Source organism: Mauremys mutica, chromosome 2 (assembly GCF_020497125.1).
Source record: "Mauremys mutica isolate MM-2020 ecotype Southern chromosome 2, ASM2049712v1, whole genome shotgun sequence".
Lineage (NCBI taxonomy): Eukaryota > Metazoa > Chordata > Testudines > Geoemydidae > Mauremys > Mauremys mutica.
In genome coordinates this window covers 257,789,728-257,809,510 of record NC_059073.1, presented here as the reverse complement: position 1 = coordinate 257,809,510, position 19,783 = coordinate 257,789,728, and the positions used below count along the sequence as shown (strand labels likewise).

At 44.6% G+C, this 19,783-nt stretch overlaps 1 protein-coding gene across 2 annotated transcripts in view; it reads right to left on the bottom strand.

The window, feature by feature from the left end:
• Positions 1-17,250, bottom strand: part of PLXDC2 (plexin domain containing 2) — a 392,323-nt gene extending 375,073 nt beyond the window's left edge. Inside the window, exon 1 of one of the 2 annotated variants that reach the window (XM_045007165.1) lies at positions 17,015-17,250. In XM_045007165.1, the coding sequence (XP_044863100.1) occupies positions 17,015-17,123 (109 nt within the window). In that variant the 5' untranslated portion in view covers positions 17,124-17,250. Of the gene's footprint in view, positions 1-15,808; positions 15,863-17,014 lie in introns of those variants that run through there. The other variant, XM_045007166.1, reaches the window with a different exon arrangement.
• Positions 17,251-19,783: the final 2,533 nt, after the last annotated feature.

Below are 19,783 nucleotides of genomic sequence, written 5' to 3'. Positions count from 1 at the left end.
GTTCTGCTGTAGATGTTCCAGTAGCTCTCACTTCCATCTGAAGACTTCACATTCTTTATCCCCTCTTTTGTATTTAGAGAGCTTGAGATGCTACAAGTTAATGCACTTTCCTTTGATATTGTGGTTAAAAACAATTTCACCTTCAGCTTTTAATAACACAGCTCAACCACTGGAAATAAAGAACAGAAAGGCAACTTGAATATTTCAGGTTTCCTAGGACCTCCAAATCATAAAACATCTTCAAAAAGTATATCAGTATGTTTAAGAAAGACCGTATAGAATTTACAATAGCAAAAGTTACAACATCAACAAGATGACTCTTTCATGGGAAACAACCCATATTTAACTCCCTAAGGAAAATGGTATCTAACAAAATTATGACCAAAGATTCTACATTAAAACCTTTTACATAAAATTTAGAAAATGTTGAGCATAGTGTGGAATTAAAGCAAAAACTTTACAGATAAAGTATCCTCTCAGTTAGGGACACATACTACTGAATACAACTACTTCTATCAGAGGGCAGACTTTAAGCCCTAGCTTGCTAATTTAACACCTCTACAGATATACAAATTATTTTGTTTAACCATTTTTGCAGAACTTCTGCATACAGGAAGTGCTAAGGCCAAGATTCAACAACACACTTCAGCATGTACTTGACTTTGACTTAAAATGAGACTTAAGCTAGTTGTTAAATTTAACCATGTGCTTAAGTGCTGTGCTGAATCAGGGCCTAAAAGAGTAGCAATTATTTTGTGTGTTTTATTACAATAAATGCACAACTACTCTCTCTATCCCTCCTCCTCTGTTGACAGCCTCAGATATGCTATCATCATCCCAAAGGGTCGTAGCCTCCTTGCAGATTGAATGCCACCTGGACCAGTCTCTAGCTAGGTCCTTCAGAAGGTCTGGCTAATTATCCAGTTTATGTTCATCATGGGTGACCTTATTGCCCGGGCTGCAGAGGAGGGGCCGCTTCTCCTCCGCTTGTCCCCGCCGGTGCACTCGGAGAAGCGGCCCCTCCTCTGCAGCCGGGGCAGGGCCGCGCTACCAGCTCCGCCTGGGGGAGGGGGTTGCTTACCGCAGAAAGGTGGGAGCCGGTAGCTTCTTGGTGTGCACCCGCGGGGACAAGCCGAGGAGCGGCCTGTCCTCTGCAGCCGGGGAAGAGCTCCCGCCACTCTTCCAGTAAGCGGGCACATACACGCCCGTCATTTCGCCGCCCCCTAAATTTTCTTTCCTCCAGTCCTCTGTTACCTTTCCAGTCAGACAGACTTCTGTGGGTGTCTCTCCTCTTATACACAGGGGCGGCTCTAGGCACCAGATAAACAAGCAGGGCCAGCTCCAGGCACCAGTGAAGGCAACAAACAGAAAAGGGCGGCAGTCCATCCGTTGTTGGGGCGGCACGTCCGGGTCGTCACTTCGGTGACAGCTCAATTGGCCCACTTCAGTTTTTGGCAGCAATTCAGTGGCAGCTCAATCCCTTCACTCCCTGTCTTCCTCCTCGGCGGCACTTCAGGGGCAGCTCAATCGTTTTCAGTTTTTTTCCGCCACTTGAGGCGACAAAAAAGCTGGAGCCGGCCTTGCTTTTGGTGACGTTGTGCTCATCAGCCATGTAGTGGTATAATTCATTAAAAACACTTTGGAATTCAATGATCTTCCAAATATTTAATTCTAAATAAAAGTCCAGAAGGCATTTCCCCAACAAAAGAGGGGCAGTTTTGGTGGCTGAGAGTGTCATGTTGGGGAATATGGGCTGACCCTGCTAAGCAGCATCAATGTTGATCTCAGTCTCTCTCATCTGCTTATAGAGTATGATGTTTATTACCATCCACAAGACATAGTTGTGTGGTGCAGAAGGTCACTGAACACGGATAGTGCTCTGTGGCACAGGAGTTTTTAAAATTCATTGAGAACATTAGTATGGAATACACCTTCACTCAGCAACACCTTCAAATAGTGCAATAAGGATAAGAGAAGGGGATTTGAATACAAACTGAGAAGGGACATATCCAAAGTTACAAGCAGGAGATTATTTATACAGCACCCACTGACTACTATGCCCTTTGCAGACATACCTGAAGATAATTTCCCTGTCCTGAAAAGCTTGCAATCAAATATTATCTATGCACACCTGGGGGAAAAATGATGATTCATTAATATCTCTGAGCCATTCTCTGAGGTTAATGGGAACTTTGTCTGTGTCAAGACGATTAATCTAAAGTAAAGTAGTAGCATGTGGTAGGTGTTTACACCTCCACAGATTGATCTTAATAGCAGCTGAGGCACCTCTCAAGATCAGGCCATATTTCAGTCCCTCATTACCAGGAGATTATAAAATATAAGAGAATATATGGTTCGTACAGTTCTTAAATATCATTTGTACACCATAAGTGAGATCATTCCAGGCTAGGGTGACCAGATCACAGGGATGAAATATCGGGACACGGGGGGGGGGGGGGGGGTGGGGCGGAGCAAAAAAATGGCGGCAGAGCAAAAAAAAAAAAACCAGTTTTGCAGGGGCCGGGGGCATTAGCAGGACCCAGCCGCGCCGCCGGATCGCACACAGCGCCCCAGCCGCGCGCACTGCATTCCCCGCGGAGCCTCCCACCCCGGGCACATGAGATTCGTCCCACCGCAGGCGGGGAGCCCGCGCCTCCCGCTCAGCTGCACTCCAGCAGCTCCTTCCCGGCAGGGCAAGATGCTGGAGCGCAGCCGAGCGGGAGAGGCGCAGGATTCCCCAGCAGCGTCGGGGAAGTTTATCGGTTCGGGGGACCCTGGCCGGCTCCTCGCGCCAGCCGCCCCGCCTGGGACAGATCTCGCCCCCGCAGCCCCTCTCCACCACATGTCTACGGCGGGCAGCCCACACCCCCGGGCCACGCCGCTCACCCGGGCCCTGCCTGCTCCGCGCTGCCCCTGGACCCACCATGCTGCCCCGTGGACTGCAGGGCTGGAGCAGCCTCCGCGCTGCACTGCAGCGCTCCCGGCCCCAGCCAGCCATGGCCCGTGTGCCCAGGCTGCTGCACAGGGGCGTCTCCCCCCAGGTTCGGCTTGGGATCCAATGGGGCAGTGAGGGGGCGGGGCTGGGGGCAGGGATTTGGTGAGGGATCCAATGGGGGAAGGAAGGGGCGGAGTCGGGCCGGGGGGCAAGAGCCCCTCCAGGCTCCGCCTGTGCACGGGAGCGGAGGGCAAAATTGTTTGTTTGTCCAGTGTCCCGACCGAACATTGGTCGGGACGCGGGACAAACAAGCAAATATCGGGACAGTCCCGATAAAATCGGGACGTCTGGTCACCCTATTCCAGGCCCTTATGGGGGAGTGTGGTGAGGGCACATACAGAAAAAGCAGGGACTACTCTATCTGTATTCCTCCTGTTTGCACAACACCCCAATGGAGCATGGAAGAGACAGCACCATAAATCTCCTTCTGTACCAGTCTACAGAGTATAATTCCTTCTAGAGACCCTTTTGGGATATTGCAACTATATACCAGTAATTTACTGTGCCTCATGGAAAACTGAGCTCTATGGCCCTGACTCAGAAAAACTCTAAAACGTGTGCTTAAGTCCATCCCTTTTTAGGGCAGCACTTAAGAATGTTTAATATTAAGCACATGCTTAAATTCCATTGACTTTAATGGAACATCAAGCACATATTTTAGTGTGGTTCTACTGCGGACGCTGCCAGGAATGGGAGCCTAAAGATGTAAGCCGAGACATTTCAAAGGACAGCATCCATCTTTTGAGGTTCACTGATGCTATAATTAATCTGGAAAGGATAGTGTGAATCCCTTTTTCAGGCTTAGAAAAACATTACAAGATAAATACAAGAGTTACTTTCAGAAATTTATTTCTGCCTCCATTTCTCAACCACCTACCATAGCTCTTGTACGGTACACCAGGGCACATCACTGTGAAAATAGCAGACACCAAAGAACAGTGATTTTATTAGCGGTTGACTCCATTTGTATTCATACCCTTTCACTCTGCAGGAAATTTCAACATGATTTATTTTAGAGCATGACAAGCACAGGCTATACTGCATATGTTGGTAATGCCTGTGCTTAAAAGTTCATGGGACATACATTCTCAGTAAGTGGTGCTATTACATTTGTACATAATACTAGCATTTATAACAATTATTGTGGCTTGTTCCTTTATTTCATCTTAAGTATAACTCTCAGAGGCCAAATTTGCAGGCTGTAGCCCTTAGTTTTACAAACACAGTCATTTACTCTTGCAATTCTGTGGGTATTGTCAACAGTACAAGCTAGTGATAGCAACAGCATTCCAGATTCTCAGGAGGTGTGAGGAGCCGGCCCTGTGTTTACATGGAAATTTTGTAATGCCCACACACTAAGGAATGCACCTACAGAACTGTGCATACAAATGACTGTCTATGAACAACTGGAGGCACTTGGCACCTTGCGGGATTAGACCCTAGCTGCAGTTCTCTTCCTCTCTAAGTTCAACCAAATGAAAAAAAAGAAGTCAAGTTCACAGCTGGTCACTTCCTCAATTCAGGCTTTCCATTCATGGATGCACAGAGCAGTAGGAAGTGCAATTTACAGGGAGCTTGTCATAAACAGTTAGTTAAGGGTTAAGGTTTTTTTCTACCTGTAAAGGGTTAACAAGCAGTACCTGTGAACACCTGACCAGAGGATCAATCAGGGACAAGATATTTTCAAATCCCTGTGGAGGGAAGTTTTTTTTTTCTCTTCTTTGTTTTTTAGAGAGTCTCTCTTGGGAATTAAGGGAGTACAGCCATCTTAATCAAGTCCTCCCAGGTCTGCAATAAATTCTTCTATTCAAGCTAGTGAGTATTAGCAAGGAACTAGTATTTTTATACTTTTATTTCTGTATTTGCAATTCTGTGTTTTGCTATAGAATTTCTTTAATTCTGTACTATTATTGCTTTTACTGAGAAAGAAGGGAGGGGGAATTCTCTCCAGAGATTGATAAGTTTAGACCCTGTGTATTGTTCCATCTTGGTATTACAGAGACAGTTACTTTCTTTTTATTCTTTAATAAATCTTTTCTGTTAAGGACTTAGTTGATCTTTCCTTGGGTGAATTCTCAGGGAAAGGGGAGGAGGGAGGAGGACGGCATCCCTCTGTAGTTGAATCCCGGTATCTCTCCTAGAAAAAGGGAGGGGGGAGGAACCAGGGGGGAATGGTTTATTTCTCCTAGGTGTAAGAACTCCATGGATTTGGGGCTCTTGGGATCCCCATTGTATTGTGTCCCAATACACGTACATTATTGGGTGGTGGCAGCTTTTACCAGATCTAAACTAGGATTTTAGTTTAGGGGAGTCCATGCAGGTCCCCATATTGGAACCCAACAGCTCTAAGTGGGGGTGAGACCTATGACAGAGCTCTAAAATAACACCAGTGGTAAATGAGAAGTCAGATGGAACCCAACAGAAAGACTAAAGTCTCTGGCCATCTGCCTGTGATTTTTTTAGATAGAAGTAGACAGAAGTGAAGTTGTGGCCCACAAGTTGAATTTGTGGATTTAGAAGCAGCAAAGAATCCTGTGGCACCTTATAGACTAACAGACGTTTTGCAGCATGAGCTTTCGTGGGTGAATACCCACTTCTTCAGATGCATCTGAAGAAGTGGGTATTCACCCACGAAAGCTCATGCTGCAAAACGTCTGTTAGTCTATAAGGTGCCACAGGATTCTTTGCTGCTTCTACAGAACCAGACTAACACGGCTACCCCTCTGATACTTGTGGATTTAGAGTCAGCTGGGATCAATTATAGCCCCGGATCAGGGGCGCCAAACCCCTGAACTTTGGTGAAATGTGGGGGTATATTGGAAGAAAGGGATTCATTTGCTATGAAGTAGAATGGATGATGGCCATAGGGTTCAGACTTTGGAATTGGTTTAAATCTTGGTTCTGTCAAAGACCTCCATGTGACCTTCCGCAAATTACTCACTGTCTCCAAATCTCGATTCCCCATCTGTAAAATTGGGACAATATCACCCTACTGCCCAGAGGATACATTCACTAATGTTAGTGAGGTGCTCAAATACTATGATGATGAGGCTAACTAGACAGACCTACAGAGAAACATGGCCTGGAATAGGGAGGAGTGATTTGCAGACTTGGAGTTCAAGGCTTAAATAAATCACAAGCCCATTCTGGAGGCACAACTTTGGTGGTTGATGATGAAGAGTTCACAGACCAAGATGAGAGAAGCAGCAAGATTTGGGCTTGGACTGTAGCAAACATTCAAGCATGAGACCAATTCTCAGAAGCTGAAATATCTGAAATCCACACCCCAACCTACTCCCCCCAAAAGTGAAATATGCTCCAAAGGTTGGACCCTTGTGTGGCCAACCTCCTCATAACAGAACTGCCAATCCTAGCAGTCTTCGATTAGAATTAAGAACTAGCCTCTTTTGCAGGTCTAAGGGGCTTCTTAATGAAAAATTATTATAGATAATGGTATTCTTTTCCATTCAAACTCAACTTTATGACTAATATCAAAGGAACAACACCTGTTTTAGATCATTTAAGCTTCTCCAAGAACTGTCCCAATTTCATTTGGTTTGAATGAGAAAAAAAAAAAGATAGCTAAATACTCAGTCAATGGTGAGCATCCACATAATCCTGTATAGGGTGCAGATGAGAGACTAAAAGTCTAACGAGCTGAATCACCAGCAAGTGTGGCTTTGCTTTGCCAGGCCACGCAGACAGATGGGTAAGTAAACAGGATATAGTAAAGGAGGTATGCTAAACACAGTTTTGTCAGTCGGTTTTTGTTGTTGTTTTTTTTTATACTGGAAAAAAGGCAATGCCTCCAATGACTTGCAGCATTAGCAGTCAGGGAGAAAGTTTTGTGAAACCAAAAATAGATTTTTTGTCAGTAAAATCTGGTGTTGTTTCTCCTTTCATTTGTTTCTTGGGGAAGGTTTTGTTTTTTGGGGTTTTGTTTTGTTGGGGGTAGGGGTTTTGTTTGTTTTCTAGTGGGTTTTTTTTTTAACTTAAATTTGAAATCTCTGTATTTCAGAGATTTCAGATTCTGAAACAGATTCCGCTGTTTATTATGCAACCCCTGTACCACTTCAATTATAAAATATTGTCTTAAATATACTTGCTAAATATACTTGGTTAAAAATATCTGAAAAACTAGTAAGATGTTAAAAATATATGAAATGATAAACAAAGGTGGCATTCATCCATAAGGAAGTAGTTTGTCGTATCTATTTACTTTATATTAAGAAGATCATTTAGATCAGTATGTATGTATTCTGATTAGCATTCAATAATAAATTGTGCTCATACTGAGGCCATGGTTTTGCAATATACCAAATGCTAAGCTTCCAGTCCATAAATGTCTTTGCTGCAAATAACCCATAAGTCTATTATCTTTACAGCAGTTGCAATCTGGAGAATGTGCCCTCTTTTAATTTAATTCCCTCATGAATTTCAATATTAACTAAGAAGCAAGCCTGAATGAGCAATATGCCATAAAGCCAGGAGTTCACTAAACCCAGGCAAATGACCCAGCTGGACTGTTCACTTCAGCCAACCCACAACAACCCAAACTGCAGCTTTTATGAAGAAAATTATCTGTTTTGAAAGAGATCATAGCATGTGGTCAAAAATGCTCAACAATGAGGACTCACAATTGGAGGTGGTCAGAAAATGGAATTTCCAGCTCTTAGGTAATTTCTGACATTTTGAAATGTATTTTCATTCCCAGGTGGAGCAAAAAAATCAAAATTTCTCACATAATGGAAATCCCCCACTCACCCCCTCCAAAAAAGGGTGATTCAGAAACTGCTTTCTTAGATAATGTTGGAAAACTTTACCTTATAAATATTAAATATATATTAAAATAAAATAACATTAAAGCTTTAACAAAATAAAACAAAGTTGAAATGAAACATTTTGACTCAAACAAAATGAGGAAGTCATAAAAATTTGTTTTGACATCTTCTCCTTGAAAATGTGGTCAGAATCCCAACGAAACTGCATTTTCCAATGGAAAACTGTTCTGCTGAAAATGTTTTGACCACTCTAATCAAAATAACCACTGGTGTTAAAGGGAACTGTGCAATATTCTCTACCGTTTCCATTTCTGTACTCTCTCTTTGGAGGGCTTGTAATACGTACAGACTTAAAAAAAAAAAAGTCCATTCAAACTGTTTTTATTTCTTTCCATCTACAGTAGCAAGTTGTGATACCCCTACCCTGTTTCTTATATAGATCACAATCCAACATGGCTTTGTATCTGCTGCCTTACTGAGGTACATCCAGTCCCTGACCCTGGGTATGTCAGAGGTACCCGTAGCAATTCAACTAGTGCAGTTTTCTAGGCAGGGAAAGTATGTTGGGTTTGGGGGCAGAGGAGGAAGTGCACAATTCAGAGCCAAACTCTGCAGGGAATGTGTGTGTGGTAGTGCATAGAAAGGAGGGGCATGGCATGGGTGAAATGCAGGGCCTAGATAGGTACCTTTAAGTATATCCTTCAGTCCTCCCCTTGTTACAAAGGTACACTAGGACAGCAAATGCTACATCATCCACTGGGCTGAAGTGGTCTCCATGCAACAGCTCTGCAGTGGACAGTGATAGGAAGAGTCCTTCTGCTTCACTGTCACTTCCAGGGAGACATCCACCTTTCAGCTTGGACAGGACACTAAGCCCCTGGATTTCACCATCAGGTCCCAACTTTGGCCTGTATGTCCACAAGGTGAAGGGGCACAGATTTTCAAGACATCAAGGTTTCTACTGACATCAAAGAGAGCCACACAGAAATCCAAAAAAACAGACTTTGACTCCAACTCAACATTTTATATGATACAAGTATGGTGTTCAGGACAGGATTTGTTCATTGTCTTACACTCCCTCTGCTGAATCTCCAGAAACAGAGCATAAAGCAATGCAGGCCCTATATAAATATTACCTCTCTCTCCCCAACCTTCCATTTCTTGTCAACAAAATAGTAATAAAATACAGGAAGTTGTAATCATGGTTTGAGCTTGAACAAAAACATCTAAATATAGATTTGGCACAATCATGACATCTTCAAAGCAGACAAAACTTTGAACAGCAGGGTGAAAACAAACTCTTACACAATTCTTTCCAATGGTTGGAAAACAGCAGCTTCAGACAAAATTTTTGAACCAGGACATTCAAAGTTGAGCTTCTAAATCCATATTTAGGCATATAAATAAATGTAGTGCCAGAAGGCTGAGCACATGAAAATCACACTGAGATCAATGTGAGGTGCTCATCACCTTCAGAACTAAGGCTACTAATTTTGGTGCCTGAACATTGATCTACAAGATTAACTTGATGCACTCAGATTAGAAAACTTTGGCTAATATTACTAACGGTTACAATGGGAGAACTTGCCTTTTACAATCAGTCCAGCCAGAGCTTTCATACAAAGGAAAGTCAGAATTGCAAATCCAAATTGGATATTGTCCATTCAGGATTTGCAAGAGTCAAAATGAAAAGATTAAGTAATAATTTAATAGAAGAAAACAATTAAATGCAGCAGTAACATAATTGCAACTGAAAAGTCATTGGGCTAAATCCTGCTCTCTGAAGTCAGTTGAGCTGCATAGGTGTAACCTGGACAGAATTTGCTGTATTCTCTATTGGGATTAAAGAAGGAACTGTAAAAGCTATAAAAGTTATAACAGAACTTTAGTATAGGTTGCCATTGACTAAAGTTAAATTACAATGGAACACCTACAAAGAAAAGGTACAGAAATTTCAAGCATCTACTCATTACGATACAATACATATTTAAAGTGTTATTCAAGATAGGATAATGGAGAGGGTTACACATTGTACAGGTATTTGTGAACATTTCTTAGTAGAGGTCAGTGATCAGTTACTGCATGAAGATACAGTACATGTGATAGATATGAAATACACACGCTCTAATAAAATGTCTCTACAATGCTATTCATTAAGAACAAGGTATTAACCGGCCACTGTGAAACTCCAATAATGTTTATTTTAAAAGTCCAAAGCCCCTAAAAGAATTGAGAATCAAAGCCATTTCAAGAGGAGGAACTCTAAATAAACTAGAAATTAAAAAGCTCTCTTGTCTGGATGTAGTCACTGAAATGCTAGAAAACTTAGGTTAAAACTACATATACTGCTGACAAAGGAGCATAGGTCCCAATCCAGCAAAGCCATGGCACTTCTTGCATACTTACAGTTACATGCATACTTAAGTGCTTTGGGGATCCAGAATATGTCTCCTGTATCTGCACTGAGGCCCTGATCTGCTCCCATTGAAATCAATACAAACATCATATCAAAGGGAATAAGACCACTATGAGCAGAGAATATATTCCCACATATTTGTGTTCTAGTCATGGAGTCACTATGTTACATACCATCTTTCAAACCCAGAATTAATAAATACACTCAGCAAAGCAGATTGCAGAATGCAGATTGCAGAAGGAAAGATACGTGGGGCCAGGCTAAAATGGGCTGTATCAAGGAGGGCCAGAACAAAATTAAGTGAAGTAATGCTCCGTGATTAAACAAACCACACAGCATTCACAAACAGCATCTAACGGCATTTTCTGGTATGTTTCATGCTCATTTGCCATAAAGAACACCAAGAGACAGAAACATGAACTTGATGTCACTTCTCCATATATTTCAGAGTAGAAAGAAATCTCATGAGGGGATGTTAGTTCCTTTTTGTTTCTGTAATGTTCTTGTTTGGCAATTTGGGGAACAAGAAGTTAGATTCTATTGCCTGGCATTCTGAGCCCATCCCTAATTAGCCCTTCAGTGATCTGATGATATCTCACACTGCTGGCAAGTTAGTACTAGATGACAAGAAATGCTATTTGCTCACAATCTTAAAATCCTCTTCCTTGTGCCTCCCTATCTCCTCTGCCCAAATGTTGGTTTAAAATGAAGTAGTTTTGCTATAAGCTGTCTAAGTTTTACAGTGTTGTTATGACCTAATTAAATTTCATCACTGAGCAATGACAAGCCTGGTACTGTTTTGAGTCTATTTTAAACTCTGGCTTCAGGTTAAATTAGTGGGGAGAAAACCAAGAATAGAATTAAATAGAAATTACTCCCAAAACAAATGAAAATTACCTTAGTCATTTTGATCTGTATTATATTCCATTTACTACTGTGGGAAAGGAAGTATGAAAAAGCAGAGGCCTACTTTAAGACAGAGTGCTCTCAACTGTCTGAATTTTAGTATCAGTTTCTATTAACCTAAATGATTTCTAGGTCTATACATATAGGTAAATATACTTGGGGTTAACATTTGGGGCCAAAATGCATGAGGGTTTGAAAACAGAACCTTATTGTGGTTGTATCATTACATCATCCAACCTGAAGGCAAGGTTCATCATTGCTCCACCCATAAAGACTGACAGGCACAGCTGAGTTTCTAATTTCTCTAGAAGAAGACATTGCTGAGCTGGTGACTGACTGTCAGTGGCCTTTGTGATAGGAAGATATCTAACCTTTGGATGGGGTAACATCTTAATAGGGCAATAATTCTGAAACAGTAAAGGCATGTAGTTGTGCATGTGAAATGCACACGCATAAGCCTATGCACATAAACTTATTCACATGCATAAGCCTGTATACAGTTATGAAAATTACATTTGCAACAGAATTAGCTATTTGTGTGTACACCAGCGCCGCAAACCTGGGAGGCAGGAGAAGTGAAGCAGCCACGGCGTGTTCGGGGAGGAGGCAGAGCAGGGGTGAGATGGGGTGGGCAGCTGCCGCACGGTTCCCCGGGCCGGGGGGGGGGAGCTGCCATGGCTGGGGAGGGGCACCTCAGGGCAGGGAGGGTTGGGGAGCTACCACACGGCTCCCCGGAGGGGGGGAGCTGCCGCAGGGGGGGCGCCTCAGGGTGGGAAGGGGCAGGGAGCCACTGTCGGGCTCGGGGGAGGGCGCAAGGTGGAAGTTTCGCCTTGGGCGCGAAACATCCTTGCACCGGCCCTGTACACAGGCTATATCTTCTACTCAGGGTTTCTCAAACAGGGGTCGCCGCTTCTGTAGGGAAAGCCTCTGGCAGGCCGGGCCGGTGTGTTTACCTGCCCTGTCCGCAGGTCTGGCCGATCACGGCTCCCACTGGCCCTGAGCAGTGATCCGTGGCCAGTGGGAGCCGCGATTGGCCGGACCTGCGGACAGGGCAGGTAAACACACCAGCCCAGCCCATCAGGGGCTTTCCCTACACAAGCGGCGACCCGTTTGAGAAACCCTGTGCTACCTCCTTCACAGTCCCTCAAGTCCATTCCCCTCATTAGAGTATTCCAACGAAAGTGCAATTTTTGAATCTCATGGAGTTTCCATGAGTCCCCTGGGGTTTTCACAAGACTGCAGGATATGACCCCATGTTTTGCTTTACATTAATTTACCTGTGGTAATAAACTAAATGACCCAAAATTACAGAATTTTTAGAAGTCTAATTTACCTTTCATCATTAATTATATTTGTTGACAGCTTGGACAGGGACAATAGTCAGTTCCACTGTGCCTTATAGTTAATTTCAAGTTTAGAGTTAGTCACAAGTCTGATGCAAATGATGCAAGGGGATGCAAATAACAAGCTGTTTTTAGAGTAATTTTTAAAAAGTCAATGAACTATAACTATTGATCTTACTGCAGGTTTTGTAGAAACATGTTACAAAACCTGAATGTAGAGACACAGATCAACCTGACTAATCTGGGACAAACATCTTTGTATATCAGCAATATTTCAAACCACACATTTAGAAAAAGTGATAATACGTCAAAAGGAGAAAGTAGGAAAAGTAAGGATGTAAAAATAGAGATGAGTTCCTTAAAAGGAATTCTAAGTACTACTTATATAGGACATGTGTTGGCTTTATTGCTAAAGTATCAGTAATGGCCACCTGCATTTCTCTATTTGATTTTTCGTTTACAAATATCATTAACTCACAGAAATAAGGTATAACATTTAATGCAATAGAAACAGAAGTTACCAAACATATATACTGCTTAATATTTTGTTTCTTTTGCTGATTTAAGATGAAATATTAATCAGCCAAGTCTCCTAATGAGAAAAAAGTAATACAGACAAGCAACTCAAGCAGTGCAGCAGGTTGGAATGTTTGAGTATTAGCTAAAGGTTAGTCTAAGAATAAAAATGGAACAAATTGAACAATACCCCCCTCTAAATAGCAATATTTGGAAATGGTTGTTTGTCAATGAATATAAATTATACCAAAACACTGGAACACACTTTGATGGAACAAAAATTACAATAAAAGCCTCCTAATTCTGACTGATCGTGTTTCCAGAAAAGTAACATTTTTAAGGCTTCTTGTGGGAATACTTCAACAATTAAGAAGCCCTCACTTAGAAAACCAGAAGCTGTAATTGTTCAGCTAGCTTCCCAAAGAACATTTGTTTCTGTTCACTGAACTTATTTCATATTCATTCACTGAACTTATTTCATATTCAGTGTGATTATCTTAAAACACACATATGCCCAAATCTTACATTTAAGAACCTTGACCACTGATTTATGCCATTTCTAGTCAGCAAAATGAAGCTCTACGCAAACACAAATATAGAAAAAAAATAATATAAGACAATTGGTCTGAAACATTTTGAAAAGAACCATATCTGCTGAAAGACTAAGTTGCAGGGGACAACAGTTCTGCCCTCTTGTGGAGATGCTTCCTATTCATCAGCAGCACAAACACTTCACGTTTAATTCCACAACCAGGAACCTTTTTGTTTGGTTACAGCCAAACACGTTTGCTATAAAATTACTGATTGCTAAACATCAAACCTCTTGGCTACTAGACAAATGGTTAGTATCTCAGGAAGTTTGAAGGGACTAGTTCTGAACTGCTGGCAAAAGCCATACAAAACTGTGGCTCAGCAAACTGTGGGTCAGTTTTATATGAAATCATGATGTTCATTTGATAACATTCCATAAAATCCTCTCTTTACTCCAGCTATTCAAGAACCTATACCACATGTATTGTCTGCATTCCTTTCTATTTTTATTTCATTTCAATTACAAGAACGTATTTTACTCCTGAGAATGTAAATAATGCATAGCTCAGACACAAACTATAATCAAACTCCCATTAAGCATTTGCAGTTACTTCGAAGATTTTTTGGTTCAGTTTAAAATTTAGAAGACTATATTTAAACGTATCCGAAGGGGCATGGTATTGACCTCGATGTACAAGTAAAACTTTTAAATGGCACTTTTTACATTTCAAACCACATAAAGTGAAGTTAGATACAGATGTTCATTTTCAAAATGGTACTTCTTGGACACGCGGATATAAAAATTCATGGAATAACTTTCAGAATATATTTTTGTTGCAGTCAGGTCTCCTTGCTCGGCATAACAGCATTCTCTACTTGCTGTAAGAAATATAGTCTATTATTCTATTGTGCTTCTCTATTGAAGAACGAAGAAGCCATACATATTAAGGCTGAATGTATTTCAATTTCTGTTACTGAATTTCGACAACATGCTTGTGACAGTAACATCATATTTTTAGAAACAGGATTTAAAAAGATAACAAACCTCACAACAAGCTACCTGTCAAAAGTTGTCATTTAAAATTTCCATTTTACTGTTATGAGAGAAGATTATCTCTTACAGATTATTTCATCAGGACTTAACATAAAAATAAAATTCACCTTTATAATAACTATCTTGGTACTTTACACTATGGATCATATTCAAAGCTTAAATATTTTTCCTTAACCTGATAAGACACAGCATATTAATAAACCAATAACAGATTAATGAGCAGGTGATATGCCATTCTATTTAGTGCTGAGATAGACATTAAAATAATGCAACTCTAAAGCCTAAATCAGCAATGAATGACCAGCAGTGTGCATTGATCATTCACTTCATCAACAGACTGTATTTAATCAAGAAATTATTGACACTTCTTTTGCACAAACATGCCTACGGTGGAAAATTAATGAACTTCACATGCTCAGACTACAGCCTTACATCTTTATTATTTTCTTTTCTTAGCCTCACCCCTTTCCTTTATTTTCTCTAGTGATTTACAGTAAATAATATTTGTGTATGTTTCCTAAAGGCAAAGCCCTAGAAATTGCAGCACGGGGTTGGACATATACATGCTGAACAGGAGTATATGAAAACCTTCCTTCTGGGTTTTCCCTGAACTGACATGTAAGCCCTCAGCAACCTGCAATACCTAAACTCAGTGGTAGGCCCTCCCGGTCTGGCATAGCCCTAGGTGGATGCTTTTAAAACTCCTACATCCATACTGCTCATGTCACTCAACTCTTCACATTTGTATCAAACCACCTGTGCAAAATGGGGTTAGTTTTCTTACAGACTATTTGTAGAAGGACTACAGGACTCAGTTTAGGGGTTTACTTTCCCTCCCCTGCCACCCAAAAAGTTAAGTGTCCTTATGGCTCTAAAGATGGATGTTGAATGATAATAAAATATTTGCATTCCCAAACCTAACCCATAATGTTAAACACAGCAACTTTCAGTTGTTATTCTTAGCCTCCTAATATGCTAAAAATGTTCACCCTATCCCATTCATCAGCCAACTTTTCCCCAAGCATGCCAAGACTTCTCTGGCAATTCTCCCTATGGATTAAAAGCATGCAGAGGTCTATGGGATATGATGACCAGGAAGGGGACCACGTTTGGGGAAAGACTGGGTAGCTGATGAGAGCCCACTACATGTGGCTGGCCTGATGCACTAACAGGTGTTTCTAGGAAAGTTTTGAACTAGAGGACCCTGAAAGGGTTACAAGGAAACGTGGTCAGCCCATGGTACCAGAAAGGGCTGGAGCTACGCACCTGCCAGTACTGAACGAATGTGTACTGATTTATTGGTGGGCATGCAGCTGAGGGCTTCCGAGAACTCGGCCAGAGTGAGAGGCAGCTCTAGCCGGTCTCAGTCTCCTGCACTGATCATCGGGAGTCGGTCCCAGACCACTTTGCAAGCATTAGGATTGGTGGGATCCAGGGAGAAAAGGCCTGCTGAAGAGGGGAGGTAAAGTTTTCCGGGGACACTTACAACCTGTTTTTGAGAGGTAATGAGCAACCTCAACTCCAGCTAAAGTCAGAGGGAGCTGCAGTTGCTCAGCACCTCTGAAAATCAGGTCATAAGTGAAGACAACACCCATTACTAGAGACCCACATAGAGAAAGCAGCCTATTTAGTAACAGCAAGGAACTCGCTGAGCCCAGCGGAGAACAGGGGCTCCCTTTTGCAAGCCTGTCCCCCTCCAGAGAGGGGGTGTGGCAATTACTGCTGCGCTTTACAAAGCCAGGGTCTCTCTGACAGGCTTTGGGGGGCAGGGCCAGGTCACAGCTCCCTGGAGACTCGGGTTCCCGGGGTGTTCAGCCCAGTTAGGTGACTAATTAAGGCCGTTCTGCCTTTGCAGCGCCTCTCACCCACCTAGGGTGATCAGATGTCCCGATTTTATAGGGACAGCCCCGATTTTTGGGTCTTTCTCTTATATAGACTCCTATTACCTCCCATCCCCTGTCCTGATTTTTCACACTTGCTTTCAGGTCACCCTACTCCCACCGCCCAAGTATCATGGCTGGGATTGAGACTCCTGGGCCCTAGTGAGAAGTTGGGACTCAGGAGAGAAACATCCCCCCACACCCTCTCAGCTGAGCGGCTCCCGATTTACCCCCAATAAACCCGGGAAGAGAGGGCGGGGAGGTCCCAGCTCCATCAGCTCCAAGGCAGCAACCTTCCCACGGACCCAGAGGCAAGGGGCAAACCCAGCCCCAGCCGCAGCATCTAAGTGTGGCCACCGCTTCGCTGAAGGGGGGCCAGGCTCGATCTCCCTCGGCCGGCCAGCAAAGTGGGGGGGGGGTAGAGGGAGGCTGGGGCAGGGGGCTGGCCTCCCACAGCACCGGCGCCTGGGGGGGCCCGACCTGAGGCCACGGTGGGGGCTGCTGATCGGCGTGTGCCCGGCCGGGTGTCTCGCCCGCGCACCCCCAGAACAGCCCCGCCAGGGGACCGGGGAACTTCCGCAGCAGCCCTTACCCTGCGGTCGCCGCGCCGTCTCCCCGTCCACGAGCTGGAAGCGGGCTGCCAAGCACTGGGCGAGGAAGAGCGCTGCAGCCGCTAAGTGGCCGTGCCTCGGGCTCGCCATCGCCCCGAGCCTGCCGGGCTCGCTCGCTCCTTCGCTGCGCCGCTCGCCTGCGGGGCGGTGGGGGCCGGGCGAGTCCTGCAGATCCCACTGCTAGCGGCGGCCGGGGCGCCTCTGGTTCGCATCGGCTCCCCTCCGGCCGCGGGGAGACGCCGGGCTCGGTCCCTCCGGCGGGAGCAGCCCCAGGAACGCAGCAGCTGGCGAGGACAAGCCCAGCTCCGGCCGCCAAGCGCCCAACTCTCCCTCCTGGCGGCGGCTGGTCGGGCCCCCCCGGCCGCCCAGTGGGAGCGGGGCTGGGGCGCCTCTCCACGCGCAGTTCAAGGCAAAGGCAAAGCCTCCCCCTGCCCGTCAGCGCCGGCTCGGGAGCGCCGCGGCTCTGCGCGGCTCTAGGGGAGGAGGGACCAAAAGAAGTTTCTCCCCCCCCGCCCCCCACCGGTGTCTTGTTGCTCCAGCCCCGTGGGGTCCGGCCAGAGCCGCTCCTCGCAGCGGGATGGAAGAGCCCCGAGGCGAAGCCGGTGTCTGGCGGGGCCAGCCGCGCGGGGAACTAGTTCGGGGCTGGAGCGGGCGCCTGGCCGCTGCTGCCGCCGGTCCTACGTGGGGAGAGCGCGCCCCGAGCGGCCCCGCTCCCCGTGCTCGGGTCCAGGCGGCCGGAAAGGACCTGCCCGATTGCTGTACTTTCCCGGGGCTGAGCTAGCGAGCGAGAGCAGCCCCCATCCCCGCTCGGGAGAGGCAGGAGCTCCGCGCCCAGCGCCCCCCAGCCCACGGCCGGCGAGAGGGGGCCCCAGCTCCCCACGGGCGCCCGGATTGCTGGCGGGCACCGCTCTCCCGCCCCCGGCCAACACAAAGGGGGGCTCTGCCAGGAGCAGCGTGGCCGCAGGCAGCGTTCATTCGGGAGAGGCGGGGGGGGGGGGGAGTTGGTGGAGGATGGAGAAAGGGAATCAAATTAAAAAAGGATTTGTCCTTAGACGGGAGGATAAAGAGGCATTTTGGTTATTGGTGGGAGGGATGTCCCTGAAAACCCCCTAACTCAGTGAGTTTTTCATGGCCCTGCTGCTGCCATCTAAAGTGCAAAGAAGAATATTAGTTAGGGAAACTGGCTTGGTCCTGACTTTTGCTTATGTCAGTTTCTGGCATTGAGCTCAGCTGGAGATCGGGAAAGAGGGCTGGAGAATAAGCGGGGTTCAAGGGAAAGGAACAGTGACAATCTGCCCCCGAGAGCTGTTTGACCGCCAGGAGGTGGGTGAAAGAGCATCAGACAGTGTAAGTAGGGACGGTCACGGTATGTCTCTGGAAAGTATCACTGTAGCCAGCCAGAGCCCCTTCCATTTAACCCTTACCCTGGTGAGTACTAGAAATATCGTACAAAGTCTATGAAACAGGAATCCTGATTTTTATAAATTCCTCTGCTCAAAATGCCCCCCTCCTTTTCCCCCCAAAGCAGAGGCATATAAACACTAAACATTTTTAATGAGGAGGTGTCACTAGTAATCCTTTTTGGACAAGTCAGCCCCTTTGCTGCAAAGTAAATGGTTGTGATAGATGTACAGTATTAAACTATCGGAACTATGGTTAATACGTTGCAAAGATTTATCCACGTGCTTAATTTAATGCACTCTGAATAATCCAATCCCGTACATAAATCTTTGCAGGATCAAGGGTCCATGCGAGTAAAACTTGCGGAAACCATATATGTCTGTCTCGGGCACAGAAATGAACAGGGCCGCCCAGAGAATTCAGGGGGCCTGGGGCAAAGAAATTTTGGGGGCCCCTTCTATAAAAAAATTGCAATACTATATTCTCCTGGGGGCCCTTGCGGGGCCCACGGCAAATTGCCCCACTTGCTCCCCTCCACAGGTGCCCTGGGAAAAAGAAACCTTCCGCATTTCGGCACAAACCCAATTTTGAGAAAACTTCTTTACAAGGTATCACTGGTTCTCAGCATCAGCTAGTGCTAAAAGGCATAAAGCTCATTAAAAGGGTTGGACAAATATTTTCCATCAAAACTTTTTCTGGATCGAAAACTAGGAGTTTTTAAAAAGCAGAAAAAAATCACAGACAATATCTGCTTTCCTTCAAAATTTGTTGTGGTTTTTTTAATTGAAAAGCTGAAATTAGTCTGCCAAAACCTGAATATGGTTTGAGGTTTCAGAAGTGTGTGACCAAATATTTGCTGCTTGCTGTGTTTGATTGTTTAAAGAAACAATAAAAAATTCTGCTTAAAAAAAAAATCCAAAACTTTTGAACCACCTCAGCTTGTAACCAAACACCTGAGCCCATCCAGGCAGAGATTTTTCCCGGTTTCTGATACTCTGCTGGCTTCCTTGACTCATATCTGTCTCCATAACTTTGGGTTCATTTAGGTTAGAACATAAGAACAGCCATACTGGGTCAAACCAAAGGCCATCCTGCCCAGTATCCTGTCTACTGACAATGGCCAATGCCAAGTGCCTCAGAGGGAGTGAACCTATCAGGTAATGATCAAGTGATCTCACTCCTGCCATCCATCTCCACTCTCTGAGAAACAGAGGCTAGGGACACCATTCCTTACCCATCCTGGCTAATAGCCATTAATGGACTTAATCTCCATGCATTTATCTGTTTCCTAGAGACTGGCTCCATAGGGTCCCTCACAAACTGGAGAAGGTTACTGTGGGTTTTTCTTT